Source organism: Varroa jacobsoni, unplaced genomic scaffold, assembly GCF_002532875.2.
Source record: "Varroa jacobsoni isolate VJ856 unplaced genomic scaffold, vjacob_1.0 scaffold_1444, whole genome shotgun sequence".
NCBI lineage: Eukaryota > Metazoa > Arthropoda > Arachnida > Mesostigmata > Varroidae > Varroa > Varroa jacobsoni.
Genome location: NW_019214346.1, coordinates 179,601 through 207,260, shown reverse-complemented (window position 1 = coordinate 207,260; position 27,660 = coordinate 179,601). Strand labels below are relative to the sequence as shown.

Genomic DNA, 27,660 nt, shown 5'->3' with positions numbered 1-27,660 from the left:
ACTAGGCTCTCTCTCATATGGAATACGCCGCACCAATTTGTAACAAACGTGAGGTGCAGGAAGTTATCGTAACTCAAATTGTATATATGGTTTCAACGTTTCATACTTTTTCAATGCATACAATGCTGAAAAACATCTTCAACAAAGGATAACACTAAACAGCGAATGCAATTTTTTTTTTTAATATTAACTTTTTGAAAACTTCTGTACACTGCAGGGCCAGTTTCTGGAATAGACTCATTCCATGAACCGTCCTCTTGTATAAGACATCCAAATTAGCAACAACTCAGAGGTGTACGTGTAGATAGAATTATCAAGCAAGATCGTGATAAGTCGAAGTGTTACCCTATCGATCATTTTCATCGCGCTTCATTTTAGTTTGTTTTCCGCCTATCAGAAACAAGTTCATTTGACAAATTGACTTTGTTAGCCATTACTAGCGCAATCATTTCAATCGATTTGGATGAACTTATGCATACCTACGGTATAAGAAGTTGAAAACTTGAGATCGTTATTTCGTCGATTTTACCTTTTTTTTGTTATATACTGCAGTCTTTTTCGTCAGTATTAAGAGGTACAATGTTTGGGATATTTACAATGGCTATACAATCTGCAGTTTCTAAACGAGATGTACAGATGGACAGGCGACCATCATACATACAGCCTGTTAATAAAAATAATTTATTGCCAAATTTGTATAGGATCTTTTCAATTTGCACGCGCCCAAACACACTACAGCTTGAAACTTTTTGGGCTTAAGTCCTTGGTACGACTGCTTATTCTATCCCGCGGGCACTGTACATTAGCACGACTTCTTTAACAAAGTGTACATAATAAATTCAGTGTTCTTTTCGAATATGAAAAAGATATAAAGAATTACCATAGGCTACCGTAAAAGTTTCTAGCACCCTCAACTCTTTTAATATAGTTTCAAACCCGTCTGCATCAATTTACATTTTTTTTCAATGCCTTTCAGTCAATGATTAAAAAAACTCAGTGATCTTACCACGCCGCATTAGCTGATTGGGCCCTATGAATTATTCGATATCCTCAGAGGATTTCTTCTCATAGAATACATGCGTTTACAAGTGAAGTAATTTACACGGCTTCTATTTATAGTCAAAAGAGTGTTGCCATGACACTTCACAATGCAAGCCTGCAGGTTTCAGTAATAGACTGAGATGGACCTAGTTAAATTTCAGTTCTCTACTGCATGAGCCCCGTAAGAACACCTTACAGCTCTGATTCGTAGTCATTTACTATTTAAGGGTCGAAGGCTGAGCCAACCGCAAATGAAGAAGACTACCGAACAAGATATTGCATGGAAAGGATGTCAAAGACGTTCATTATCGATCATATAATAACCCACTTAGTTACCTTAACACAACGGAATTTCTCCGTGACAAGCACACTTCGTCTCTGATGGACTTACTAATAATACTTAACTTGATTTTTGCTAGCGCTTGCTAAACGACACTAATCTACGCGGTTTTCGCAAACCGAGCTCGTTTTGTGAACGACTGAATGAAATGGTTAAGTCCTAGATAATCTCACTTACCCATTGCATAATACAACTTGCATTCCGTTAATGTGTTATTTAATAAATAACATATGTATATTGCACGCAGATGGTGCCTTATACATTGTACAGTAACAGTTAGCAAAGTAGCGCCGTGCACAGCAAAGCATGTACACATAGTATATATACCCCTATTCTTCAAATACCACAGAACCCAAATATATGTAAATAATTGCTCAAATTAATCGACTAGGTTCTCAAAAAAAAAGAGTTTATTTTCCTTCGCCGCTGTACTTCCTATTATTGTTATTAATACAAAGCACTTTGTAAAACCTCGACACTGTCAGTATTTCCAACTGCTCGGGTTCATCACAACTGTTTATTAACACATTACTTTTTTTTTTAAATTTTTATTTGTTATATTAACACTGCTTTCTTTTTGATGCTGTCTTTCGCTCCCTTCGTCGTTACCTATTCACTGTTTTAATAATATACGGAGAGTATGCGTAATTGTGTGCATCTGTTTGTTTTTTTATAGACGTGAACATAATAACAATACCATTCATGATAATTACTATGTTAATACTAATAATAATATTATAATACCTTTCGTAATATCCAGCAGTAATCATGATAGTAGCAGTAGTAACAGGCTTAGTAAATTGAATAGCAAAAATTAGTCATTTTGCGGCGTTTCCCGTAGACTTAATCTCATTTTTTTTGTATTTCAAAGTTTTATTTTTCTGCTGCAGCTGTGGCGGACAATACGACAATTGCAGTTGCAATGGTATGTATCTCCTGAGATGGAGGTGCTCCGGTTTCACACGTCACCATCTTCGACTCTTCTGTGCTCCATTGAGCTGTCCATTCGTCGTATCATTCGTTCATTAAAGCTCCGAAGATATTTACTTCGCTTTGGGACCTCCCAGAGGTTGTCCTTTGTCTTTACCTCGCAGTTTCACACCAAGAGCCCTTTCGAGTTTCGTCAGAATCTGCTGGTTGGGAATGGCGCGGCCAGCTTCGTAATCGTTTACCACCTGAGGCTTCTCACAGATTTTCTGTGAATACAATAGTAACTTGCAAGTTATGGCTCAAAGACTAAGAAACACGAAGCCAAAAGCTTTGTGTAATGTTCGCCACATTTCTCAAGCATAGCTATATTTTAAGGATGAGAACGAAAAACAGTTTAAGTAGGTTAGCGTGACCTTGGAGGAGCAATTTGTGATGTACTTACAGTTGCAAGATCCTTTTGAGTCAATCCTTTAACTTGACGAACCTGCGCAATCAGCTTGCCAGTATCCAGATCAACCGTTTTGTGTTTCAGGACATCATCCTCTCGGTCCAACTTCGCCGAATTCAGCGTTGTCGTCGGATGTTTGTTCGATCCTGCGTTAACTGTGAGCGTCAAAGGAACCAACCGATCAACTAACCAATAATCAATTAGTAACTATATATTAAAAAGGAACAAAATAACAGAGCTCTTGTAGACATAACGGTAGCGTCAACTATAAAATGTAGATGATATTTTTTTTTAAGTAAAAGCTCTGTAATCTGTAAATCTTCTGGTCTTTTGTATTAACGTAACAAATCGCCGACTCATCGGAGATAAAATACTATAGGAAATGATGTTGCTAAGCGTGTAATAGAGAGCATTAAGTGCAGATAAAAACGACCACCCTAATGAGACTACCATAGTTTGGCACGTGCACTCTTTGAAGAATGTATGCCAGCCGAAGGAATGCTTCTCCGGCCTGTAATGGTACGATGCCTTTTCTATCAATTAGAGGTCAGCCAAGTACTAAGTATTATTCCAAAATTAATTTTCGTTGGTCCGGCCAGTAACCTATTCGTTTCGAACTTTCTAGTCAATTTACTGCTGAATAACCATCAACTATTTTATCTGCAATGTTCATTTTGAATATGATACACACTTAATTCAATAGAAGGTATAGTCCTAAGCAACAGTTCCACACAGTTTACCCCGGAGGCAATTTCGATCTAAAACTGCAATTGAAAAAACAATACTCTTCAACATGATTGTTTTAAATCGACGACGACATTAATGGCGAAAGGTATACAGTGAAATAATGAGATGATTCTGTACACTTTTTTGTCGTCTCAATCTCCGCTCCAGATCTTTGCGCCTGATTTATCGCCTGCAACAATAAAATTCATGCAAACGTTAATACAATATGTAATAGTCAGTTATGATTTTTCCCCATTTTGGCTTATATCGATCTTTTATTGATAAATGTAGCTTTGTTTTTTGTTTTTCTCGTGCCACAGTAGAAAGACATTTCCTAGAAAGTAAGTACATTGAAATCCGTTTTACCAAGATCATAGACGTAGTAGCTCACCACGAGCAACAAGCTTAAATTTGACTAATAACAATTTTCAGTCACCTATTCTTCGTGAAAAACCAATTTTGAGGAGAAAAATTGCCAATATTCTCAAATGTTTTAGGGCCTAGGCCAGGAAAGAATATTTTTTTTGTACACTTCTCTACACTATTGGCCGCCCAGAAATCTACTCAAAACAAGTGATAATCGATGCGGCTTAACTACACCAAAAACAAAGTAGAATCTGCGATATGCCGTCGAATCCTCTACTGCGCCGACTAACAATTTTTCTTTAAATGAAAAAGAACTTTTGCGAAATCTAAACAGATGACAGACAATGCTTTGATAATTGCTAGCGACTGGCCGATAGTTTTACATAGGGACACCAAAAGAGTTCTTTTTGCTGCTGTGGCTAGAGATGATTTCCTTAAGACCGTAATGGTCACTTGTAGAAATAGAGCATTATCACAAAATTGCAATGAGCTACTGTCGAAGAATTGCCGTTGCTTTCGTTAAGATACCTGAGCACTCCTCATCTGCGAACCCTTGACGGGCTTTTTACGAAGAACGAGAACTTCGGTGTCCATCGTGAAGAAGCAACTTTGTTCACTCGGCAATGTGATACACCGAATTTTTGAAAACCACTATTGCCTGCGCAAAAACACTCTCTCCAGACTAAAGACGTGTATTTCTCACATCCAAATGTAGGACGATTGACTGTTACGCTCTGGTCAACACAACGAAAATGTCGTCTGCTCTCGTCAAATAATTGCCGCTAGGAGCCTTTTAACGCCCTCGCCCTTTCCCTTCCGCGCTGATGCGTTTGTTTTGAGATAAAAGTCGGATGCATATAAATATTTTCGTCAAACCTCAAAAGAGAAAGGTACATAGTAAAAATAATATGATACAAGGACATACATGCTTCTATGCAGATCTATGGAAAAATAGGCTGCTCTGTGGAGACGTAGATAGACTTAGAAGTCATGATTATTCTTTCGTATATCAGACATTGTTTTTTGGGCCATTCACAGTACAAACTGGTGATAACACACTCTGCTGAGTCGAACATCCAAGTAGTCCTATTTTTTAAGACAAAATAGGCAAATCAACGTGCTTGGACAAAGGTAGCTAAAACCAAATTTTCATTAAAATATAGCAGTTATCCACACATCATTGTTGTGAGATCATCTACATTGTAAAATCTCATATCATGGTTGTGAGATCATCTACATTGTAAAATCTCATAGGTATGACACACAATTTCCATACGTTTACGAACACACTAAGCCAAGCGTTTAATAATTTGGTGGGACAGTGCTACTTTGCTGTCACTTTAGCACCGCTGGATTCGACAATATACAAATAGAACAATGCTTTTGTTATGAGATTTGCAATTCATTATATCAAAGTTTACTAAATCTGTCCCAGTTTATTTCTCCCTTATAAAAGTGCCTAACCAATCTCCCTTATAAAAGTGCCTAACCAATATAAGAACGAGTTGCTCAAATCTAGCTTTTTTACATTACATTTATATTCCTTGATCCTACATTTGGTAGATGATTCTCAAAAAAGACAGATCTCATTTTACATTAAATTCAAATATCGGCCCTATCCGAATATATTGTTCTGTCGACTTTGTTTCGTTGTCGTCTTTCCACCGTTAAATTGAGCGCCCGCCGGCGCGACCCACAACGGTTCCGTCAGCCGTGACATCGGAAGTCGAGAGTCAGGAGCGGCGCAGCTGCTGCGTCCTGCGCTCCAGCGCTGCTTTTCCGCCAAAAGCTCGGAACCGAGTGAGCACCTGAGCTAAACACAGTGGGCACAAGTCGGGCCTGTCAGAGGAGCGGCGGCCATTGTTGGTATGCTGTTCGAGGCATACTCGTCCTAGTGGTGTTACTTACTTCGCCGCGGCCGTTGATCGCTCCCCGGGAGGGCAGCGTGTGTGGCTCCCGTACCCGATCGAGGCTACCGGTATCATGGCCCAGGCATCCGAGACGAACTTCAAGGTACGATCATGCGACGATACTGACATCTGTGTATTGTAACGAACGGCGGTTGTGGAAGGCGGCGGCTGCGGGAAGAGGAGACCGCGGTAAAGCGCTGAATGCGCGGGCCCGGCATCAGTTTGTGAGCAACTCCTACTGCGACGTGCCGCGTCTTCTCCGGAGCTCACTGCCAGTCAGCGAACAGATAATCTACCGAATGAAACGGCTGACCCGTGTTTGGTTACAGTGCATTTTTCCGACAGTCAAGCGGTACCGCCATAAGCTTCCAGCGGTGCGATACGACACAGTATATATGTGGTTCTTGTTGCAGTTCACTCTCCCTCCCTGTGTCTATCCATGTCTGTGGTGCTCAAAAGTTCCTGCCTGCTTCTATCACCATTCCATTATCTGTTCGGTCCTTAGCCCGCAGTGGGCAAAGCCGCCGGAACCGGGGGGATTTCTCGCTGCAGGTGGACGCGTGGGTCGCTGTCGGCGGCCGGCAAAGATCGCAGATCGGACCCGGCCTCCACGCGCGCGCGGGTACCCCCGTAAAGTAGACACAACAGCCGTTTGTCGTCCAGTCATGATGATAACAACGTTTGTTTACATGAACAGTAAGCAGTGGAAAGAGATGATGCTCGCTGGCTGCTTACACTGGTTGTGTGAGACGATATGATAGGTGTGGATATATAATCCCAAATACTAGCAGGAGTACGAGCAGTATAGGATTTGGCTGATGTGCGGGGAGATGGGAAGTGTCATGGGGTACTGTGATTCATTGTGCGACAAGTATACACACTCAAAAGCAGCTGCAGCGTTCTTATATACAAATATATAGATCTCTATTAACTTCTCTACATACATAAACGTTGTAGATTTCCAAGCAATTTAGTGCGCTAGTGGTGCATGTGTTCTTATAGAAGATGAAGCCGTGGACCGATACAGGGGAGGTTGGTCGATGGAACATGAGGTAGCGCATTCGACTCTGCTTAGGGCAAAGGGAAAAAACGAAAAAGAGTGAGAGTCGTCAGCTAAGGAAGCAATGGAGGAGGGCCATCGTTCCGTGGAGAAACTGGTGCAATGCATCGCCAGCCGCAGCTGGGCATGGCCGAACACGCAAATGCTGTTGAGGTAGACACATTATGTATAGGCGCGGCACCGTAGTCTACTCTTTGGTGTTTTGCCTTGCCGCCAATAAATGCTCTTACTCTATCGAGCTTTCGCGCTTTCTGTCGCCAACTGTGCTTGCTCGTCTGTTTAGCTAACTGGTGGGAAATGCTAGGAACGCTAACTCCAGTGACAAATAGCGCTTACAGCTGTTGAGTTGCTCCTGTCCTGACACAACCACGTATTACCTCTTGTCGTCCTTTTGTTTTGATACATGTACTACACTACATCCACCTCTGGAATCGGACCAAATCCAACATGATCGATGCTATTACCTGCTGGTTTTAAGCGCTCATTGGTGGCCTTTTTCAAATGAAGGCTATATTTGAACCGAAATACTGTTGCTGTGGGTTAGTACCGTTTTCCTCAACGCACGTGCGCTCCTAATGTAATCATGGAAGTAAAACCACGATACCCACTTAGAGTTAGAGTGTTAGCCAGCCTTCTGTTACAATCGTGGCAGTTTGAGCGACGGCAGCGTATCCAGATGCTACTTGCTGTCTGCCGCCGCGATGCCCCCGTGGCCGCATGACGTGGAGTGGCGCTTAATCTTACAAAACTAAAAATAGACATGGACGCCTCCTTAGTTTATGTGGCTAGTCAGGAAAAATTCCGATCGCATTTCGCTAGGCCCCTTGAATCGTTTCTGCTGATCTTGCTCTACCCCACCAGGTTCTGTCTGCGAAAATAACGCTGGTCGGTGTTGTTGAAGGCAGGAGCAGTAAAGACGAGTCTGTGTAGGCGAACGGCAAACGAATTGGTCATAACCTTGTCAGACAATAACAGCACATTTTCATGTTTTGTTTGAATTAATTCAATCCGTTTACGACATTCGGGTTGATGAAACAGTAGTTACAAAATGCAGTTCGTTGTTTTTGTTCGACTTATTTCTACCAATCGGTGTTACGATCCCCGAAAGGGACAAAAAACCAGTCGATGGTCGTTTGAATTTAACCCGCTTATGAAGGTAGATAACACACACGTTCGAGCTAAATGCTGCGCGAACTCAAAAAATAGCAGGGAGATCACGTCCTGCCTTCAAAAGCGCGGTCAGTGTATTGTTATTATGTAATAGATAAGTTGAAATAATGAAAATGCATATTTCTTGTAGCACACATGAACCTCTATCGTTGAGGATGTGTCGCTTTGTTGTCGTGCGTTTTTGGCCAGATTTTATCGTTTTTATTTCGTCAAAAATCTATTTCGGGTGTGTTCACTGATATTGCGAACGCTCGTAGTCATCGTACAATTTTATTGTTTCAACAGTTCCAATGCTTGTAGCCATCTTTGTTGCGTATATAGTAATAGAATTGCATTGATTCAGCTAAATTGGCGACGACTTTAAACACCTCTCGTATGCAAAAGTCCGAACATCTGTATCAGTAAGTAAGTTTTGTTTACTTTTTTGTAATAATGGCGGACGTCAAACAAAAAAGACACACGCTTGGATTCATCCTTGTTTGCATAGGATAAGCTTTAGTAGATTATCGTAATATTGGACATTACTATTTGCGAGCGAAAAATAATATACCATTGGTATTATTTCTCACTTGCTCACTACACGTGGGAATGTGGAAGCGTATCCTCCACTTCGACTGTGGGTTAGTCAATTAAACTGCTTGAAAAAGAAAACACAACAACAGACGTTTAGTGAATCTATTCCCATTATTTCCGTTTTAATTGTATAGCGCTAAACAACATACATACGTATATAGATCGATGTTTTTCTATCGTGTTCATCCACTTATACCTTAATGACTCCTCCTAATCCGACTTTTTTTTTATAAGGATTCGTTTTTTGCAGATGCCGTTTTAGATTTGAGCTAAATGTGTTAGACGAGACGACGGTACTGCATCACAAAGGTCAAAAGAGCGATTTCTATTAAAGTACGAATAGAATATAGTAGTTCCTTCGGAGGGTCAAATGAGTGGAAGGGCTTACTCTCTGACATCGCCAAATCTCAATGCAATCGCCACTCAATCAAACGCTTTAATGCCGAGCTACTGCCGTACCATTGCGTAACGATGCAATGGAACAGCTCGTTCGCAGGCTGCGTGCGGTTTTATCGATCACTCTTTTTTTACCGCGAATGCTCACTATATTCTGTGCTTTTAACCATGGATAAGCCATATGAAGAGGCTACTTCTGTGTCCTGATGTGAGCATAGGCTAAATATACCAGTTTGCGAAATCCATCGTCGGTGTCGTAATATTTCGAGCGCGTTCCTTAGAGGCTATTCCTCTTACTGATCCACCGCACCGCCCGACTGAATTAACAGTACACGTTTTTTTCTAAATAATGCAAGCATAATAGCAACGTCGTAACGTTAGCGTAACGGACGTCCATACCGAATGATTCAGCTCCTTTGGAGAACGGTGAAGTTCACATGAAAGGCACATGTGTTGATGCATTTCATAGTTTCTCCTGTACCTAACCAACAGGCCACGAACGTTGCAACTAAATCTGTTTTTATTGTCATTACTGCTAGGCAACCACATTGTAACGGTTTTAATTAGATCCAATAAAATCTGAAATTTTCAAAAAAGTAGAAGCTTCAGATACTCTCAAAGATATTTTCCGGTATACGACATCTGTCGAGATTTTGTTGGTAATCCTTAAAAATACGAGTATCTTAAATACGAAAACTAGTCAACAAGTGGATTATTGATAATTTAAATAAAACATAAATAGAAGATGTAAAAATTCGAGGTCACTCGACGCTTTAGGTTGTTCAACTAGAAGCGCAAAACGTCTTTCCAATGTAAAACAACCTTCGAGTGAACCTTTATTAAGTACGTGATGTTATACGTAATTTCTATTCATGCTTGATAAAATAGTTTGCTCGTATGGTTGTTCACACGGTCTAGTCATACGGAATTATATTACTATTTGAACAACTCGTAGATTTCATTTCTACCAATTTTCATCTACGCATGACAGTCTTCTCAATCAGAATTACAGATTGAAAAGTTCTGAAAACGTTAAAAGATTCCTCGATGGGCGCTGTTTTTTCTGTTTTTATGTGTATTCTTTGACTGTTTTCATGAACTCTTGTGAGTTTCCCATTTTCTGCTCGCTGCGCGTTGAAGCTTCTGTGATTCACAGTTTATCTAAATATAGATTTTATTTCATTTCAGAATGCAAGCCAAAGACTCTGCACATGTGGTGTCATCTCAGTAATAAATACATTGTTATTATTTGCATTTTTGTTTTGCGTAAAAGTATTATACAAAGAATTGAGGTAAAAGACGCAATGCACGCCCACGTGTATCTTATATTAAATATTTTATATACGTTTTTGGTGTTACCTTGTTGTTAAAAATGTATGGAAGAGCTATTCGGCAGATCAAGCATAATTATCTATAATCTGATCCCTGTAGGGCATTTCTGAATCTTGCATATAAAACCTGACCTTTTTACAAGGCCGGGGTATTTATATAGAGTTAGTATGACCGCGAGTATAATTTGTTATAAAAAAATTAATTGTATATACCAGCACGCGCGCGTAACATGGCTATATTACAGCGAGGTGGGTACTCCTCTTAGCTGTGAAGATATCTAGAATGTGTTTTCGCGTTTGGTCACATCATAACTGAATGACCACGTAGGACCTAGATACAATTGCCGAAAAAACGTTTTAAGATTTGTGTTTTCTATTCTGTTCTGTTGGTACGTGTTGTTACAGGCGGGGTCGTTGGTATTTGCCAAACTTAAGAACTTTCCGTACTGGCCAGCGAGGGTCGAGAGTAAAGTGGAAGGCACCTATTATGTCTACTTCTTCGGCACACACGAAACGACAGCTTTGAACGTGAGCAATCTGCGGCCATTCAATGACGAAACAAAAAAGAAATATGGACATGTTAAACGAAAGTTCTTCGCCGAAGGTTTGTTGCTGTTCCTGAAATAACTGAAATTATTGTTGTGATCTATAAGTGTTTGTTTTGAGAGCATTGCTTTGCCCAAAGAGCATTGTTTTACATGCAGGAAACATCTTATCTTTAGAATATAGAACTTGCAAAGAATAGTTAAGCAGCGGTGGCCGTAATGACCGGGCTATGAAATTGAGAAAAAAAAAATATTGAAAAATTTCTATGAAATTTTTCCCAAAATAGCTTCTATGAGGCTTTATGTTGGACACGAGGTGTGCCCTGATTAAAAAAAGACCTGCCTTCCACATGAAACTTTCAGAAGTGACTAGTAATGTGCTATACGTTGATCTCGCCTAGAATAAACTATGCTTTTGTTCGGATTTAAGAGAGGCAGCATGAGCGAAACTATAGTAAGGGAAATAGTACTCTTTATTTATAAGTATAATAAATAGAGCAGCAAGTTAACATGTTGCTGATTTCGAAACAACTTTTACATTCTATTTGCAAAAAATCTCCAATGCTAGGTAGAACCTTTTCAGCAAGGGTATTTACACCGGGAGATCTAGCGTGTACCATTGTTTTAAATCAAAATGCAGAATCTTCAATGAATTCGATGTTGTACAAGAAACTACGTAATAAATGGTCTAATTTACGATTTTTTTTTATTATATGCTTCTATTCCAGCCATGGATACGATCCAGAATAACCCCAACTATAAAGCGGACTGTGTGTTCAACATTCCGGCAGCCACAACAAAGAAGACACCCACGTCTAAGTCGCATACACAACGTAAACGAAAGCTTCCGGAATCGGTAAATTGCCGTACAATTTTTTTGGATAAAGCAAGGTTTATTGCATGCAGGAACTAGTGTTGTAAGATAAAGCATTACCTACACTGGCAGAATCTTTGTATTATTGTTGTATACTAGATATACGTTGAAACGAAGAAACATTGTTATTTGAAAACGATTAGGGGAATAATCATAATGGAAGCATCTCTGTGATAATAAGCGAAGTTAACTAGAAATGTAAGGCTGTTACAAGCGAATTCAGTAGACTTTGGAATTCAACAACACCTGAACCTGTTGGATTAGAATAATGACTTTTTAATACGCGTTAGAGGTACTCCCTTTTATTTTTTACACTTTCGTGCCAGCGCTCTGAATACTCACATATCTACCACTCGCGTTCCCATATGTAATTTTTCTATTAATGGCTTCTCGAAGTAAATTGATAGTGGGATATGCTTACTCACCAGCGGCTCTTTCTAGGTCATTGTAATCCCGATAGTCATACAAATTTATATTAGAAGGATAGGAGGAGTGAAGCCCTTTTCATTATCTGGGAATATTTCATAGCAGCCGATACCTCTGACACCCATTGCAAGTGTTACCGTTACCTCACGTCCGAACCTACCTAACACAGCTACGTAAATTAATTTTTCCCCATGGCTACGCTATTCCTTCGATTGGTCCCTTTACGGCTGGCGATCGAGATTGAATCACCTATAGCTATAGCGAGTGTAAGAAGGTTTTGTGTTATTTAAACACTTGAATGTTGCACGCAGAATGTATCACACGACTTTTCAATTGTTTCGGACTCATTTTTTACTTAAGTTCGACAGTTTCAATATTTGTGTTACAATTCTCTAACACGTCATTTGTGCAATGTCAGTTTTAACAGATAGTCTTAAAGATCTAAGCTCTGTTATTATGAAAAGCCTTTTCGGTTACCGGAATGCGCTTCTGTCATACGGGTTTCGGCGTCCTCCCTGATCTTCAACACTCCAATCTCTGTTTTTGCAGCGTTGGCACCATCACTGTACTTTCGCTTGAGCTCTCTTCGCCTAAAGATTTCACCAATCTTCGTTAAATTTTTGCAGCGGTATGGCCTTTGAGCTACAAAAATTTCACCACTGAGCGTTGATTTTCAAAACTGAAGGAAAGATAAAAGGAAGAAAACAAGACTTCTCCTGGAACAAACTGTACCGAGCTTCACAAGCTGTAAAAGGCTATAGTGTTTATCAGCCACATTTCACCTGCTAGTGGCGCAACAAGTTAATCAATTTTAATTAAGTTCGCTTGATTCGCTTGTAACAGCCTGATATTATGAGGGTCCAAAATTTGAAAAAATCTTGAATGTATGAGAAGAGTAACTCAGTGCTAACCCTTGCGATAAAACGTTCCACTATTTGGTGTCCCTAGCATCAATAGCTGATTAAAATATTATGCAGACAATGATTTAGATAACCATTATACCTAAACCAAGGATTTAAAAAAAACTAGGCTAACAGAAATCGCCCTCGATCTCCTGTTGGTTACTTAATTATATAGGATGTATACCCATAAATATAAAATTGCTCAGAAGATTTTGGAAAGGCAATATAATGAAAAAAATCAAATGTAAATTCAACTAAAAAAGCAATTCTTCACCCCCAGAGTAAATTTCTTGCGTTTCAAATTTTTTTTTGCAGTGAATTGAATTGTTTTTTAAACCATTTATTTTTGATAGCTTTATTACATCAAACATATATGTTACGATCTTTGCTTCATGTTGAAGGTTAATCTAGATGTCAGCTTTACCCAAAGCGACTAGCTAACCCACCCTCAGTGAAGAAGTAACTATTCAACGCATGACTAGTATTTCCATTCGTTTAATACGCAATTGTCTATTTGTCAATCTGCAGTTACCTCCGCTACCACCAAAGGCACCCCGTGATCCACCTAAGAGAAGATCTCCACCGCCCGAGGGTGTCGACACTTCATCAAAGCGTAAACGGAAGGAGCCGAAGATCAGGGACAGGGATGACCGTTCAGATAAGTCGGACTCTTCTGATAAGCTTGATAGACATCGAGGAGATCGCGATTCAAGAGGTTCTGATAACGCAACTGGTGGGGGCGGATTAAAAGGATTAAAATCGGAGCTTAAACATGAAGCAAAAGAGGTCCCTCTTGAGGCACAAGATGAGTCAACGGATCCGAGGAAACTGTAAGTAAGATCGGATATTTTATGGAATTTACTTTATGGAAATTTAAAAATAGAAAAATTATCATTTTTCCATTATTACTTCACATGATAGGTTACAACATATTCAAAAAATATCAAACATCTTACCAAATGTGTTACGAACTTTGCTTCATGTTGGAGATTAATCTGGATGTCAGCTTTTGACGGTCTCTTTTTGCCGATAACTTAATACTTCAACATTTTTAGAGTTATCTGAAACAAATTATAGGCGGGCCAATGTAAGCTTATAAGACTCACCGTTTTCTTAGCGGATCAAGATGGCATAATTAACAATTCCATTGTAATCTATTAATTCTGAGAAATAATTCTTTTTGGCAGTGTATATGTCTGTATAAACAATTTCGCATCCAAGAGCCTGCCGCAAACTGATCGCAAAATTTACACTTCTTTTTGACTTGGTGTTTCCTTATCATCATCGTCGTGGTGCTCTAGCATGGAAGGAATAATTTCGAATTCAGTGATCACAAAATATTGCTTACTGTGTTTAGCTGTGTCTACAACTATTGCTATTTATTTTATTATCGAGCCAATATGACGACATAAAAAAAATGTCGTTTTTCAAAAAAAGTATCTGCCTTCATATACAACGGACTGACAAAACGAAAAGTTGTACTATGGAGAGTAGGGCAGCAAAGGCTGGAAGATCCTTTAAACGGTCTAGAACATCGCTCTTTAATATTGATGGACTCCGTCAATGTTTTTTGTACGAATGTCACAATTCGACGCACCATCATGCTTAATTACATTGAGAAACTCAGCAGTCAGAAGAAGTCGAAGGTTAAGGCATCGCCACGTTAATTTGACCAAAATGTTGGATTTCCTTATTATGCATCTTGTTTTAGTAAGACTAGTTCAAAAAAGACACTTTTCTCTTCTATATGCTGAAGCTACAATAAAAAACTGGATGGCAAAACGTTTGTACTATTCAAGGTGCAAGTATTGTATAATATGTACCCGTGGGTCACTGTCAAAGCTTAGTGTTGTCTCTTGTTTGATGCGTTCATTTGTGGTTGCTTTCGGTGAATGTCTAGAGCTGCTGAACGATCAATGCCGGTTGTCTACGAATACCTGAATAGTGAACGGTCTCCTGCAGAAATGGGACGCTTACCGCTTATTAAGCGACGGGTAAGTACTCGGACGTTAAGAGATTATTAAATAGGGAATCGCTATTACTAAAGAATCGGCTTCGCCATATGGATTTAAATCTCCCGCGTCCGAATCGGGTTCGTGGGCATTTGTCTACATGTTTGAAATAGTCATTATCTAGACTTCATGGTAGCTAGGGTATTCATCTGGATAGATACGGGTAGTATTATCCGTGTCGGCTATAGTGGTTTTGCCCTGGACGGCAAATACCACTCAGCGTACTGATGTGTTCCAAAGACACACTCCGTTGCAGTTCTACGTGTCTAAGAGCAATACCGCTAATAACTGCTACTTGCTCAGCATGAAGACCGCTATCTGAATACGGAAAAAAACTCACTAATTTGAGTTCTTCGTTTGATTACCATGCCTCAGGCTTAGCACTAACAAATTATTGTTTACCGTAGAATACAGCTATAAAAATAGCGAGATATTAAGGAAATTCATTTAAAACGAGAGTAAAATATAAAATGTAGTCAGGCAAAAATCATCGCATCAGTCATGTAATTTCTTTAGTTTCATTCATTGTATTGTTGTGGTTTATGTAAATATAGCAGAGAGCAAATTTTAGATTATTGATGCTGTGGATTTCTACGAATACAGAAGTGTTATAAATATAAATATAGCCTAATTTGCTAATAATTAGAGTACGGATGACACAGTCAGTCAGTAAAAACAGAAAGACTGAACTGTCATATTACATGTATGTAGCAGAATAGACAATAGTCGTTGTTTCTTTTTTTGCTTAAGTTGTTTCCTCATAAGTCACAACTTCCCATGCGAATTGCACTATATGTGGCAGCTGGAATTGCGCAAGGACAACTCTGAGCCCAAGAAGAATTGTATTGCTAACTAAATCTCTCAGCTAGTGTGCCTTGTTGAGAAGTGGCGATTTTTTTTTGCAACGTATGAAACCGTTCAGGGCCAGTATCCTCACAAGGGTCTACGGAAAGGAGAAGGTGAATACTGTAATATGTTGTGCATTGATATCAGTACATTTATATAAACAGCTTTATAAAGTACTAGTAAGAATGAATTTTATTCAAATTAGTTACGAAGTCTAGCCGTTGGATTCGGGTCTCACTTTTTGGGTGTCCGAGGTTCTATCCTTTCTACTACTGCTATAACAAAAGCCTCCTATACAGGTTCACAGTAAGTTTAGTTGGACCTGTGAATGGCACCACCAAGTTAATTATTGAGTATAGTGATTAGCTTGGCCAAGTGCTTTATTGCTATCTGAGTAGGCTTTATTAACCTACGAACTCGACAAAAATGAGCTTTGTCTTTTAGTATAAGTGGCACCACATAACTCAATTATGGCTGAAAGGAGCAACAACAAATTACTATTGTCGCAGAAGTTCTTTATTGACTTGCTGGAAGAATGATTAGCAGCTGGTGAACATTTGGTTCCGTTGTCACGGGATCGATTTAACTCCTAAGGCTCAATTTCTTTCAAATAGCTGCCTGAAAAGGTCAGAAAGAGAAGACTAGTATATTCCATGAAGAAAGCGTACGAGCTCACAGTCCTCAACACAGGCTTTGCAGTAACAAAATATATTCTGTACTTCTTGTCAGAAGCTGCTGAAAATACCTATCTCGCTGATCTATTGCTATGTAACCACGGCCATCAACGTATCACATGAATAAATAGAATTATATGCAGTGCTTTGGATGAAACTCGTTCCTACTCATAGCTTTCCCTACTAGAAAAGACGAAAGACGATATTAAGTTGGGCTCATAAACAATGCTACCGAAAATCACTCCAAATAACCTTTTACAATTCAATAACTAGTGCTAGCGAATTAGTGTTTGGTCACGAGCTGGTTAATTATCAACAGCTTAGCTCCTTGAAGCTCGTTGGGTCGACAACAGCGTGTTCGGCACAGCTAGCGGACGCTTGAATTACCGGCCGTGGTTGACTGCAGCGGAGCTGGCCAGCGAATTTCTTCAAGTTTATTTTTGCTATACTCTAGCTCACAGCATGCCGGCTGTTGACGGCGTCTTCTCGACGTTCCCCTTATTCTCAGTTTAATCCTACTAAGTACAACTAGCTTTCACTAGCGGCTTGGGCTAGCCTCCTTTGGTGCAGTGCATACAGACGCGAGGCTCCTCCCTGTTCGCTGTTCATTCCTGCCGCTGTTCACCCCGCCCCACCCCACCCCACCTAATTTACCTACCTACTTTCTGTATGTTACCGACTTCGGGGTCGATATCTTTGAGGCCGCTGATGCTGTTAATGGCGCAGCTACTTATGCGCAAACATTCACAATTCAGCTTTCTCCCTTCCTTTTTTTTTTTGCTTTCTATCTTGCTGGCTGCGCTCTGGCGCTTCGTGCCCTCTGGCGGTGTGTGTGTGAAACCGGGTAAATCCGACGACTATGCTTCCGAGAATTCTCGGATGTTGACTACCTGCGTATGTGTGCTGATTTGCAACTAGTCGGGTCCCATAAGACTAATCGGGAAGCCTGCACTATTGTAATGCTAGTACGAATCGGCTGAATTGAGCGCAGACTTGAACAGACGTGGATACGTTCAAAATTGATGCACAAAATGCAAATGTCGTGCGACGCTGAATGATGTTAATCCGGTTCAATCGTGCTACGTATACGTTCTGCAAACTGTGTAAAAAAAAGTAGCTAGCCAGTAATAGAAAATCTGTGTGTCTGGACTTACCTATAATATCCTGTCTGCTTATGTACGTGCTTTGTTTGCTCAGTACATAATGGTGATAGAGTTGTATGTCTGCGAGTAATCGCATCAGATTGCTTTTGAAAGCTGGCTTTACTTGTTGATGTCGACGTTTCTAGTCAGAGTGCCGTGCGTAATGGGAGCCGATCCTTTAAGTGCTCCGCTGGAGTTGCGCCTACTGGGCAACGTCCTGCAACCGAAAGCACTGCTCTGCCAGCCTGACCGATCAGTGCCGGAAATGGTGGGTGAGATGCGGGGCCGATTCGTTAAGGTGTTCGTGGAACGGAACTCGCCCGAACACCTGGTTGCGTCCTGGCTTCTTGACCTCTTCGGTTACCAATACTGCATGAAGTGTTCGAATACGCTCTGGTTACGAATGTTTTGGGGTGACCTTAACGGCCGGATACGTTGTCGTATCACAAAAGAGCTTGTGGACAGTGCCATAGTACTCGGCGAGAACTGGTGTGAGCACTTTGTTCGAACGTGTGGAATCGACGATCTTGACAAGAATATGCCGATCGTTGTTTTGCAGAGACTTAATCAGGATATTATTGACCAATTAAGCAAGGACGTATGTGTGAATCTGATCTTAGGCCTGTGCTAGTGATAGACGATGGTTATTAGTTAAGCATATTGTCGGTAACAGCCATTACGAATAATCGTATCGAAATTACCAACAAGAAGAATTAACGACCGTAGCTGCTTCCCTTGAAATTGTAATCCATTATATACGTATCGTTTTTCTATATTTATACTGTTATTTAAGCTTTTATGACAAAACATTCTCAAGGAGTAATAGTAAAGGCATATTTGCAAAATGGCTTCTTAATGCCTACAGACGGTTACAAGTGCATCATGGAGTAATAAAACGCCACAAATTAAACTTGTCCGATACATTTACGATATAGCTAACTTCAAGGCTCATGCTCAGATCGGCTCAGGATGAGAATTTGTCCTGTATCGCGTTTCGAATAAGAGGAGCAGCAGCAGATATTCAAACTCTCGCAGGGGTAGCATTACTCGATCGAAACAAGCGACGAGGTCGTTCCTTTGTTATCTGGAATAAAGCTAATCCATAAGAAGTTTTAGCCCAAAGAATATCGTAGCATGTTATTAAACATTTGCCAAGTAAATAGATTAGCGTAAAGTTTAATAGTTATACTGGAGGAAACTAGAAAAATACACCCATTTTGAAAATTACTTAGTTGCGGTTCCCTAAACGGTTTTGCTGTCCTCAGTACAGTAAGTTGAATAAAACGAGCAGCGTCGGAGCATGGCCTCTATTAGGAACGTTTCTTATTAAGCTCATATCATTTGCATGATTTGTACTCTTACGCTGTTATAGGAACCACCTCGAGACGTGCCACCGTTATCAACCGAACCCAGTGGGGCATTGCCTTTGCTGAAACCGTTCGGAATCGACCGAGATAAAGATAGCAAAGGCCGTGGTGACAAATCCGAGCACTCCGAATCTCGAGAGCTTGAATCATTTTCATCGCCCATCAAAAAACGCAAACTTTCCCCACCAAAAAAGGCGCCCGAACGATACCTCGAACCACCTGCACCTCAAAGGCGGAATAGCGCGAGCCAACGCAAGGAGACCACTACTTCCGAATCAAGGTTAGTTAGTACACTCGATTCGTTTGCAATCACGTTGATTTTTCAATCGAGGAAGTGCGACCTTACAAATAACTGTCCTCCTTCTCTTATTAACGCATACAATACAGCAATGAGTATTTTTACCGACCAAGTTTCTCAAACCGTTATACTATGTTGAAGCATGTGTGGCCTTGTTCGTTGTTTCTCTGCTACCTTTGATACGTTTACTTTTAGGTCTGCTGATGATTCGGCTTCAGAGGCCCCAAGCCCTGCGGAGGCTGAGCCTCGTCCCGCTAAGGTCGGTGCTGGCGGTCGTTCGACAGGTTCACAAGGCGCAGGGAAGCGTGGTTCGACACAAGCGGAATTCGAGCCCCGTCAAATGGTGTTCGCCAAGGTGAAAGGCTACCCGTTCTGGCCCGCACGGGTTGACTCCGTCGTGGCGGGCACCAAACCGTGAGTATATAATGCGATAGGATAAACGAAGCCACTAAAAGAGAAATTATTCGGTGCCAATTTTCTGCAATCGAGGTTTGGCTGCTGAAACGCCAAACATTTCATGCTGTTCAGCGATCATTATATGCTTGCCCCTCAGCCATAGCGGCTAAGTTGATTATGGCGTTTATATATTGTGGTGCGACGAACGTCCAGCAATAGGTGTTTGATAGATATTCTGGTCATCGCGTGCTTCCAGCCGCTCACAATGAAACAATCGTACAGCTGTTTGTTTACTTATGATGTAATCTGTTTATCTATCATTTTTATTTATTTTTTTTTATCACTTTTATTTTGTTTCAGAACTCGCTATCAAATTTTCTTCTTTGGCACACACGAACAGGCCAAGCTGACTGCAAAGGACCTGCTACCAGTAAACGCAGAGACGAAAGAGAAGCACGGCAAGCCGAACAAGCGCAGCAAGTTCAGCGATGGCCTAATTGAAATGCAGTGTAATCCATGGGTGAATTTCCCTGGTGGTGCGCCTACATTAGGTAGCGGTTCGCTTGGGGCAGCTTCCATCGGGGGCAGTGCTGCGGTTCCTTCACTAGGCAGCAGCGTGCTTGGTGGAGTAGGTTCACAGCCTAGCGCCTCCGTCAGTGCCTCGACGTTAGCCGGCACAGCTCCTGGAGGACTCGGGTCAGGGACCCCTGTAGCCCCTATTATTCCTCCGGTAACCCTGGTGCCTCAGCTGAATGTCCAGCAAACCTCGCCCCAGTCGCCGCAGGGCTCGTCACAGAAGACAGGCTCGGACAAGGACGACTCGGAATCGTTCTCGGATTCATCTGATAGCGTAGGTGGCCTAAGTCACAATACGGCGGACAAACTATGGCGTCCACTCGACTGCAACAAACCCTTCTCCTAGACAAACAGTCAATAGCATTAATTCAATTAAAGAACAACAATTAATTCAATTAAGCATCAACAATCAATTCAAACCATTATCATTTTCTAAACAATCAGCCAACTCACCCTTCACAACAGCAACAACGACCTCGACTGATAACAGCACCAGCATTCACCTCCAGTCAGAATAAGATCACACTGTGTTTTACAATCACATACTATATTCCATTTTCCATGTGATAGGAAGGGAAAATACCTCACTGTTAACCACCTCATTTACTATTAATCTTATGCGCGCCGTGATTGTTGCACCACCTTAATGCTGGGGTGCCTTAATGATTCAATAAAAACTAGGCCTTTATTTAATCATCAGCTAATGTCAGGCACCGCTCAACGAAACTGATATACATTTATATATATACAAAATGTGTATACTTGTAGTAGCTTCTCGTCCTATGAATGCCCTTGTCTATTCCTGGTTCGCACTAGCTCCATCATTTGTGATTCCTCCAAAGCTCCATGCTTACAGTAAACACTGTCATCAGATTTCTCGCTGGCTGCCTGTGTTCCTATCCTGCGACCTTTTTATCATTGAGATTTCTTTCTCTCTGTCACCTACCAACCAGCTCATTTGTCTACGCACTAAAAAAGATGCGTCAACGGTGGTCAGGGCAAGTCCTTTTTAAAACGACCGCAAAAAAATCATTCTTGGTGGCACCGTTTTGCACGGTTCGCCGCCAGCTTCAGTTACCAGCAGATTCTGACTTCCTGGACGCCCCATTTTGCCCCCATACTCATGGACTTGCAATATTTGAGTTGTTCTATGCTTCCCATGTATAGGCACGTGTCTTACTTTCAAAGACTAGTTGCTAGAGAGCTTATGTTCTTAGGCTTTAACGAAATTGCTTTATTCAGCGAAATTATTTTAGTCTGTTTAATGACTGTCGACTATACGAGGACAACGTCAATCCCCAAGAACATTTTCGTTTACATACTAATTGTATCTGAAATGCGCCTAAATACCATAAAATAATAGCTTTATCGAGCCTCCCGACCTGGGTCAATGCTTACTCGTACGTCGCACAATTTGCCGTTATTAGGTGGTCGCATTCAGCAAACGATTCAGGACCAAGAAGAAATAACTATAAGGACCGTACGACAAAGGCTCGACGCATTTCTCGAGGGCGTGTTTGCAGTGGTAGCAGGAACATTGCAGAAATCAGTTGCATGTCTGGACAGTGCTCCGGACTCAGTCCCAGAGTTCTTCACGGTGGCCATTTAACCTACTCGCTTTATCCGAAGCTTTCCGAGCATGAGAACGAGCAGGCGTCGCCTGTAAGGCAAACATACTATAGCCCGCAGTCTCTACATGTACCATTACCATTGAATTTTGTTTTCGGCCCTATCTGATTGGCGCCACCTTGGTTTTCCGGTTGCGATCATTGCTTGACTTGTATACTGATGCCTTGTGTTTCATCAGTGTTATCATCATAATATTGTTTTACATTTCGCTGTTCAAGTTTCGTTTGTTCAACTTGCGTAATGGCTTTTTTCGTTTGGTTTAAACACTGATCCCAACAGCATAAAGACAAACACATCACAGGAACACGCATACATAGCCTGTGGATGTTACGCGACGAAATTAGCGACACCTACTGCTGCAACAGGAGTACAGCCCTGCAATAACATGAGCGCAGGCAGCTTATTTGCCTTAGATAGAGTGAAGTGTACATATCGAAGTTATAAGTTGTTTTTAACTTTTTTTTTTTCCTGCTTGTTCCTTGAGCTATAATTGGTTAGCATTACGACGACACTACTGAAGCTCTTATTTTGACCGAATCGTCCTTTTTTTTTACGTATACAAATATGCGATGTCCATTAACCTGTAAGTTTCACACCGACGCTCTTCCATCTCTTTTACCATTTGTGGTACCACATGTCAAATGTGATTTATTCGACGTGTTGTTGCTGTTTGCAGGCCTAGGGAGCGTGTCCGGGTCGCTTCTTGTGCGACGAATGTGGGCGGTGCGGACGAGCGGCTCTGGTACCAGATGGTCACTGCTTGCTATCACTCCATCATCAACTACCGAAGGCCGTCGATGGTCAATTTTCCATCCTGCGAAACAGTCATTAGTAAAATTATCAGTAAAGAAACAGATGAGCCAAGCAAAGCTAATAATCAATCCAACTGAGAAAATGAATACATCATGGCCACTGATAATATATAATATACGCTCACTATACCGAAAATGATATAATAGTTTTTTTGTCGACTAACGTTGTGTATTCGCCACTGCCTAGTCGACTAATCATTGGTTAAATACGCCGTTGGTAGCAGCGGACAGAGGAAAGGTTGTCTTTGACGGCTAACAATCAATCAACCAACCAACCATCGATAATTAAGTGACTGACCTGATCGTTTTGTTTGATTGGTTGTTAAGTCTGAGGAAGTTATAGTATTATAGTAGTTTAACAACTAATTACCTTTCCGTGTTCCCTCAGCTACAGAAGATGATTGCGTCCGGTTCATAAGTGGGTTACTAGTCCGTCTGCTTTTTTTTGTTGTTTTCCAACGTTTGCGCTCGGTAAAATACGTTAGCGTACAGGTTGATATTATTGACGTGTACTGTTAACCCACTTTGCTTCCGGTCGATTAAGCGATTGTTCCGTCTTCAGACTGTTCGCAGTTGCAGTTCAAACAGACACTGCAGACCGTATATACAAAACCCATCTTACGCTGTACACGACCTAGCCCACAAATGCATTCTGGGCAGCTGGTGTTATAAATTGTTCTACTGTTTACCTTTCCTCATGTAAGCCTAACCCGTAGAGTCGAGCGGCGGCGGCGGCGGCAACAACAACAAGAAAATGCCGCCCAAACCTTGCGGTTGTTACAATGACTCTCATGAACGCTTTCAACACGTTTCACCCTGCCTTTTCCTGCGTTTAGCCTAGGCTTTAATAGTAAGTGCTGTATCTAGCAGACGATTGTGATGCTGGGCCCCGCGGTGATGGCCAACGATCTGGCTACTTTTTTTTATGATATGAGTAATCCCAGCAGCAGCCGCCTCTTGCGATCGACCAGATTGTCGTCGTCAAGGTGACACTATCAACAGCAGCAACAATAAACGAGATAGCTTATTTACCTTTATAGCATCACATATTATTATATATACATATGTCTGTACAGTGAAGTCGTCGTGGCGACGGACCCGATCACCACGCATTCGAAAGGTGTCACACATCGGACGATGAATGAAAACAATGTAACCATAGCAACATCAGTGTATATTTGATCGGCCAACGGCGCACAACAGCACAGCCGTAAACAGCAGCGGAAACAATACAATAACAACGATTGCGCAAAAGTGACCGAAAAACGATCGAAAATGTACATTAGTAGGTGAGGTATATTGCCATTAAAGGACAGTGCTGCTTCCTGCCATGCAAACACGGAGAGTCGCGTCTTGCATCTACAAATGAGTGGGGAGAGAAGTAGATAGCTTTGAAGGGCTCGGCCGGGGAGCGGGGACTTCTTGCAAGTGGCTAACGAAATGGGGGGACAAAAGTAGACAACACATTATGATTATGTAGGCACCGAATCGAGCCCTAACTGTCGTAGGGGGTAAGCGGTAGAAGTGGGGGAAGATGGCAAAAATGAAAAACTAAAATTGCGTGAATAGTAATGCGACTATTACGAATATTACAACTGTTGCTGGAAATTCCAAGGAACAAATCTTACTATTTTTGTTCTACTCCCCCCACTCCCTGATCGGAATAACAAGACTCCGAAGCTGATTGCTACGGTTTATTACTACGAACGTTGCTGGCATATGCTCCATAACAATGGATAATATGCCGTTATTGTCTCATATATATATATATATATATACATACACGCATGGATTGACAAGAGCGAAGCGAAGTGTGGGTAATGAATGGATCAGGCCTATAGATGATCATTGCTGTGTATGATGAGATGGTATTGATATATTGGTTAGAAAGCGCGAATGAATTACAGACACACAAGTAGAGACCGATGCTAGAACTATGAACTAATCGCGTATATACCAACCATAAGGCGAAAACAATAGAGACTATACGTAAATTTCCCTTGAGTTTTGAAACGTTGAGACGACCGGCAAGCGACAAGTTCGTCCCACTGTAGTCATTCTTAATGTCTGTGTACAGCCGCCATATTGGACGCCATTATTGCGGGGTCGCGTGGTTCAAGCGAAACCAAATTTTGATCAGAAGTAACAAAGCAATTATAGAGAACACCGCAAATTGCTATAAGGCACCGATTTTCTGAACCGGCAAAATGCAAAGCAACTGACTTCTCTTTGTATAGAGGTACACACCTCACGACCCACAGACATATGACAATAAAAAAGCTTAGAAAAATTCGGTGACAATATGAATGAGGAAGACATGCAATCTTCGCTTAGCGATGACGGTGTTGGCGATCACAGAAACGACTCCTGCCTTGACGACAACTGAAAGAACCTTATTATGTAATTACCAGGACCGGACAAGAACACGCGTAGAAAAGATAGCAAGTCAAACGAAGTTTCAGCGAGACAAATAATATAACCCATATGGCTACCATAACAGTAATAAACGAAGCGACCCCTATTGCAATACAGGAACTCGAAAAGTGAGACCTTATACAGCGAACAGCAATGAGATCGCTGATTGTACGTAAGCTCAATTTACTTAGGGAGTAGCCACGGTCGAAGAAAGACAGCGGGAATGCAAAATGTCGGACCCTTTCAACCGTTCAGCTGTTGTCGATTTCTAAAAAATCTATTATGTTTAAAGCAGAGTGTAGAAGGCAGACAAAATGAGCTGGGGTAGTTTTACAAATGGGTTTCGAGCTGCTCCCGTCATGTTGCCAACGCTGTCGATCATGCAAATGGACAAGCACGAATCATACCCGTCAAATTCACGAATTGATTTCGCTCTATGAATAATAATGATCCATGTTTAATGTAAATTATGGCCGAATGCCTGTCTCTTGTTAGAAGCACTTACGTGGGACGCAAAGGAGGGGAAGAGGGTGAGCCCTTGTTTTTCAATGGATAGGCTGCGCAGGGTTAACGCGCCATCAAATGCAAACAAGATCGACACGACTATCGTCATCAAAGGATAACGGTTGCTAAAAACTACATTGCTATCTGGACATATTCGGACAGATCAACAGACACAGACATACATGAATACAATTTAATTACATAAACATGAACGAGTACATATGTATAGACGCGCATCCATGCAAAACGATAACCAGATATTTATACGATGAGCACCTAAAACAAATGACACGTTGGGGAGACGCGTAAAAATTTCATTTGACTGATGTTCCTCATGTAACCCCTCATGTAAGCCCTGATCTTTCGAATAAAGAGGTCGTTTCGATCGGTGTATCAAATGAAACGCGACTGTACAGCTGTTACCGTTGGCGCACTAATAAACAGTGCGTTACAACATCGACTACTACAATGTAGATGAGAAGAAAATAAGGGTAGCAACCCTCAACGACGGCAATTATAGCCTGCTTCTACTTGCTTTGTGAGAATAGGGAGGATTGTATGAAAAGTAATTCTCATATATTGAGTGTATCTGAAAAGACAAAACCAATTCAATGGTATCGGGAGTGATCACTGTAATTAGATGCCCAAAACATACACACAGGAGACCCATCAGGAAAACAGTACTCAGCCCTACATTTGACATGGATTTAGCTTTTGTAGGGGCAATAGTTGGCATGGCCCTTGTAGAGACGCCCTATAGCAACGACAACAAAAACAGATCGACAACAGGAGTAAATATCAATGAATTGTTGTTAAGTCTGCTGCTGGCGCGGCCGTAAGCTTAGTTCGAATGTGGGCTGTCCCATGAAATCGCATTGTGTTCATTTGAAAACAGCAGTTTAGTAAACGATACAACAAAACGCTCTTATGGTTAGGTAAAGACGTCATTGACATCAGCAACTACCAAACAACAGCATCCAGCGATTGTAAAGTTACGTACTACTGTGGGATACCTTGTACTATAAACAGTAAGGACAAAGAGAGGAAGAAAGCGAACCATATACATACGATAACTAAACAAAAAAGGACCTACAACACGAGATTAAGACGAAATAAATAAGCTATAGGTCGTACTACTAATCTGTAAAAGGTGTTGTCATTTGGAAAGCAAATCATCCTATCAGCTACAGCTACCTTTACGGAGTTCTAAATAGGAAAGTTATGTATACGCAAGTGCGGTTGACTACCGTCGTAAACTTACTACTCAGGAATATAATTTTTATCATCTGCCATCTTTATTAAACTAATGCGTAAGATTGCTATATATTGACTATAATTTATTTAATCCAATGCACTCTACCTGTATTTCATAAACATGCATGGTACAGAAGCTAGCGTTAAGGCTGGACATGGTAATTATCCTCATCTAACCTATTGTTCGTTCGACAGTTCGCAAATACGTTTTGTAGATGAAAGGGTTGTTTCGGATATACAGAACAAATATAGCCAGCCCCTTCTGACTGTTTTAGTTTCAGAGGGAAACGTTTTATCGTTGAAAACTAGCCGCCCTACGTACGTGTCACTTACACGCTCTCTGTTTTACTACTATATGCTTAATGTCAACCTATTTTTCGTATGTGACTCATTATACATGATGATGACCTACACTTGCAACGACAGATGGTTTTCATGGCATCAAAGACATGAAAGCTGTGTACTACGAGATAGCCTTATATTTTCTTCGGCGTTGTTGGAAGAATGTTTAGAATGATTGCATCTAGTAAAAATAGGCAAGAAACTGGCTTGAAAATGTAACAAAAGTATCAGCACACCTCGACTACCCCGGCTCTGTCGCACTTCAAACAATAGAACTACTGTGCCGTAGGCTATTTCCAAATTAATAAGGGACTACTCCTATGACAAAGGCTTCTGTGCAGAGCACCGACGTGAC

The 27,660-nt window shown here is 41.1% G+C and overlaps 2 protein-coding genes and 1 long non-coding RNA gene across 10 annotated transcripts; 1 reads left to right on the top strand and 2 right to left on the bottom strand.

Annotated features, from left to right (window-relative positions):
* Positions 1-1,769: 1,769 nt before the first annotated feature.
* mbf1 (multiprotein bridging factor 1) lies at positions 1,770-4,615 on the bottom strand. Its single transcript, XM_022850113.2, has 4 exons — positions 4,380-4,615; positions 3,624-3,675; positions 2,754-2,914; positions 1,770-2,577 (listed from the first exon to the last, which is right to left on the bottom strand). The coding sequence occupies exons 1-4, from the start codon at positions 4,443-4,445 to the stop codon at positions 2,425-2,427; spliced, it is 432 nt and encodes a 143-aa protein (XP_022705848.1). The 5' UTR covers positions 4,446-4,615; the 3' UTR covers positions 1,770-2,424.
* A 143-nt stretch (positions 4,616-4,758) lies between these two features.
* Positions 4,759-26,849, top strand: LOC111270088 (uncharacterized). 2 transcript variants are annotated; one of them, XM_022850109.2, is made up of 9 exons: positions 4,759-6,974; positions 10,697-10,895; positions 11,565-11,692; positions 13,567-13,868; positions 14,939-15,032; positions 19,085-19,359; positions 19,573-19,791; positions 20,134-20,623; positions 22,655-26,849. In XM_022850109.2, the coding sequence occupies exons 1-9, from the start codon at positions 6,924-6,926 to the stop codon at positions 22,658-22,660; spliced, it is 1,764 nt and encodes a 587-aa protein (XP_022705844.1). In that variant the 5' UTR covers positions 4,759-6,923; the 3' UTR covers positions 22,661-26,849. The 2 variants fall into 2 exon arrangements, with proteins under 2 accessions (XP_022705844.1, XP_022705845.1); XM_022850110.2 differs by having other exon boundaries at positions 4,781-5,864.
* On the bottom strand, positions 13,728-23,244 carry LOC111270090 (uncharacterized). Of its 7 annotated transcripts, none has more exons than XR_015314840.1 (4): positions 23,161-23,244; positions 22,598-22,792; positions 13,995-14,099; positions 13,728-13,866 (listed from the first exon to the last, which is right to left on the bottom strand). It is a non-coding gene; the product is annotated as an uncharacterized LOC111270090 (long non-coding RNA). The 7 variants fall into 7 exon arrangements; XR_015314841.1 differs by having other exon boundaries at positions 13,784-13,866; positions 14,011-14,099; XR_015314843.1 differs by lacking the exons at positions 22,598-22,792; positions 23,161-23,244 and adding an exon at positions 14,862-14,915.
* Positions 26,850-27,660: the final 811 nt, after the last annotated feature.

Excerpts from the sequence above, each read along its gene's own strand:
- LOC111270088 (XM_022850109.2), top strand. The coding sequence starts at position 6,924 with ATGCATCGCCAGCCGCAGCTGGGCATGGCCGAACACGCAAATGCTGTT. Across the intron at positions 11,693-13,566 it reads AACGAAAGCTTCCGGAATCG|TTACCTCCGCTACCACCAAA; the intron begins GTAAATTGCCGT and ends GTCAATCTGCAG. Across the intron at positions 19,360-19,572 it reads ACCACTACTTCCGAATCAAG|GTCTGCTGATGATTCGGCTT; the intron begins GTTAGTTAGTAC and ends GTTTACTTTTAG.
- mbf1 (XM_022850113.2), bottom strand. The coding sequence starts at position 4,445 with ATGGACACCGAAGTTCTCGTTCTTCGTAAAAAGCCCGTCAAGGGTTCG. Across the intron at positions 3,676-4,379 it reads CGCAGATGAGGAGTGCTCAG|GCGATAAATCAGGCGCAAAG; the intron begins GTATCTTAACGA and ends TTATTGTTGCAG. Across the intron at positions 2,578-2,753 it reads CTCAAAAGGATCTTGCAACT|AAAATCTGTGAGAAGCCTCA; the intron begins GTAAGTACATCA and ends TTGTATTCACAG.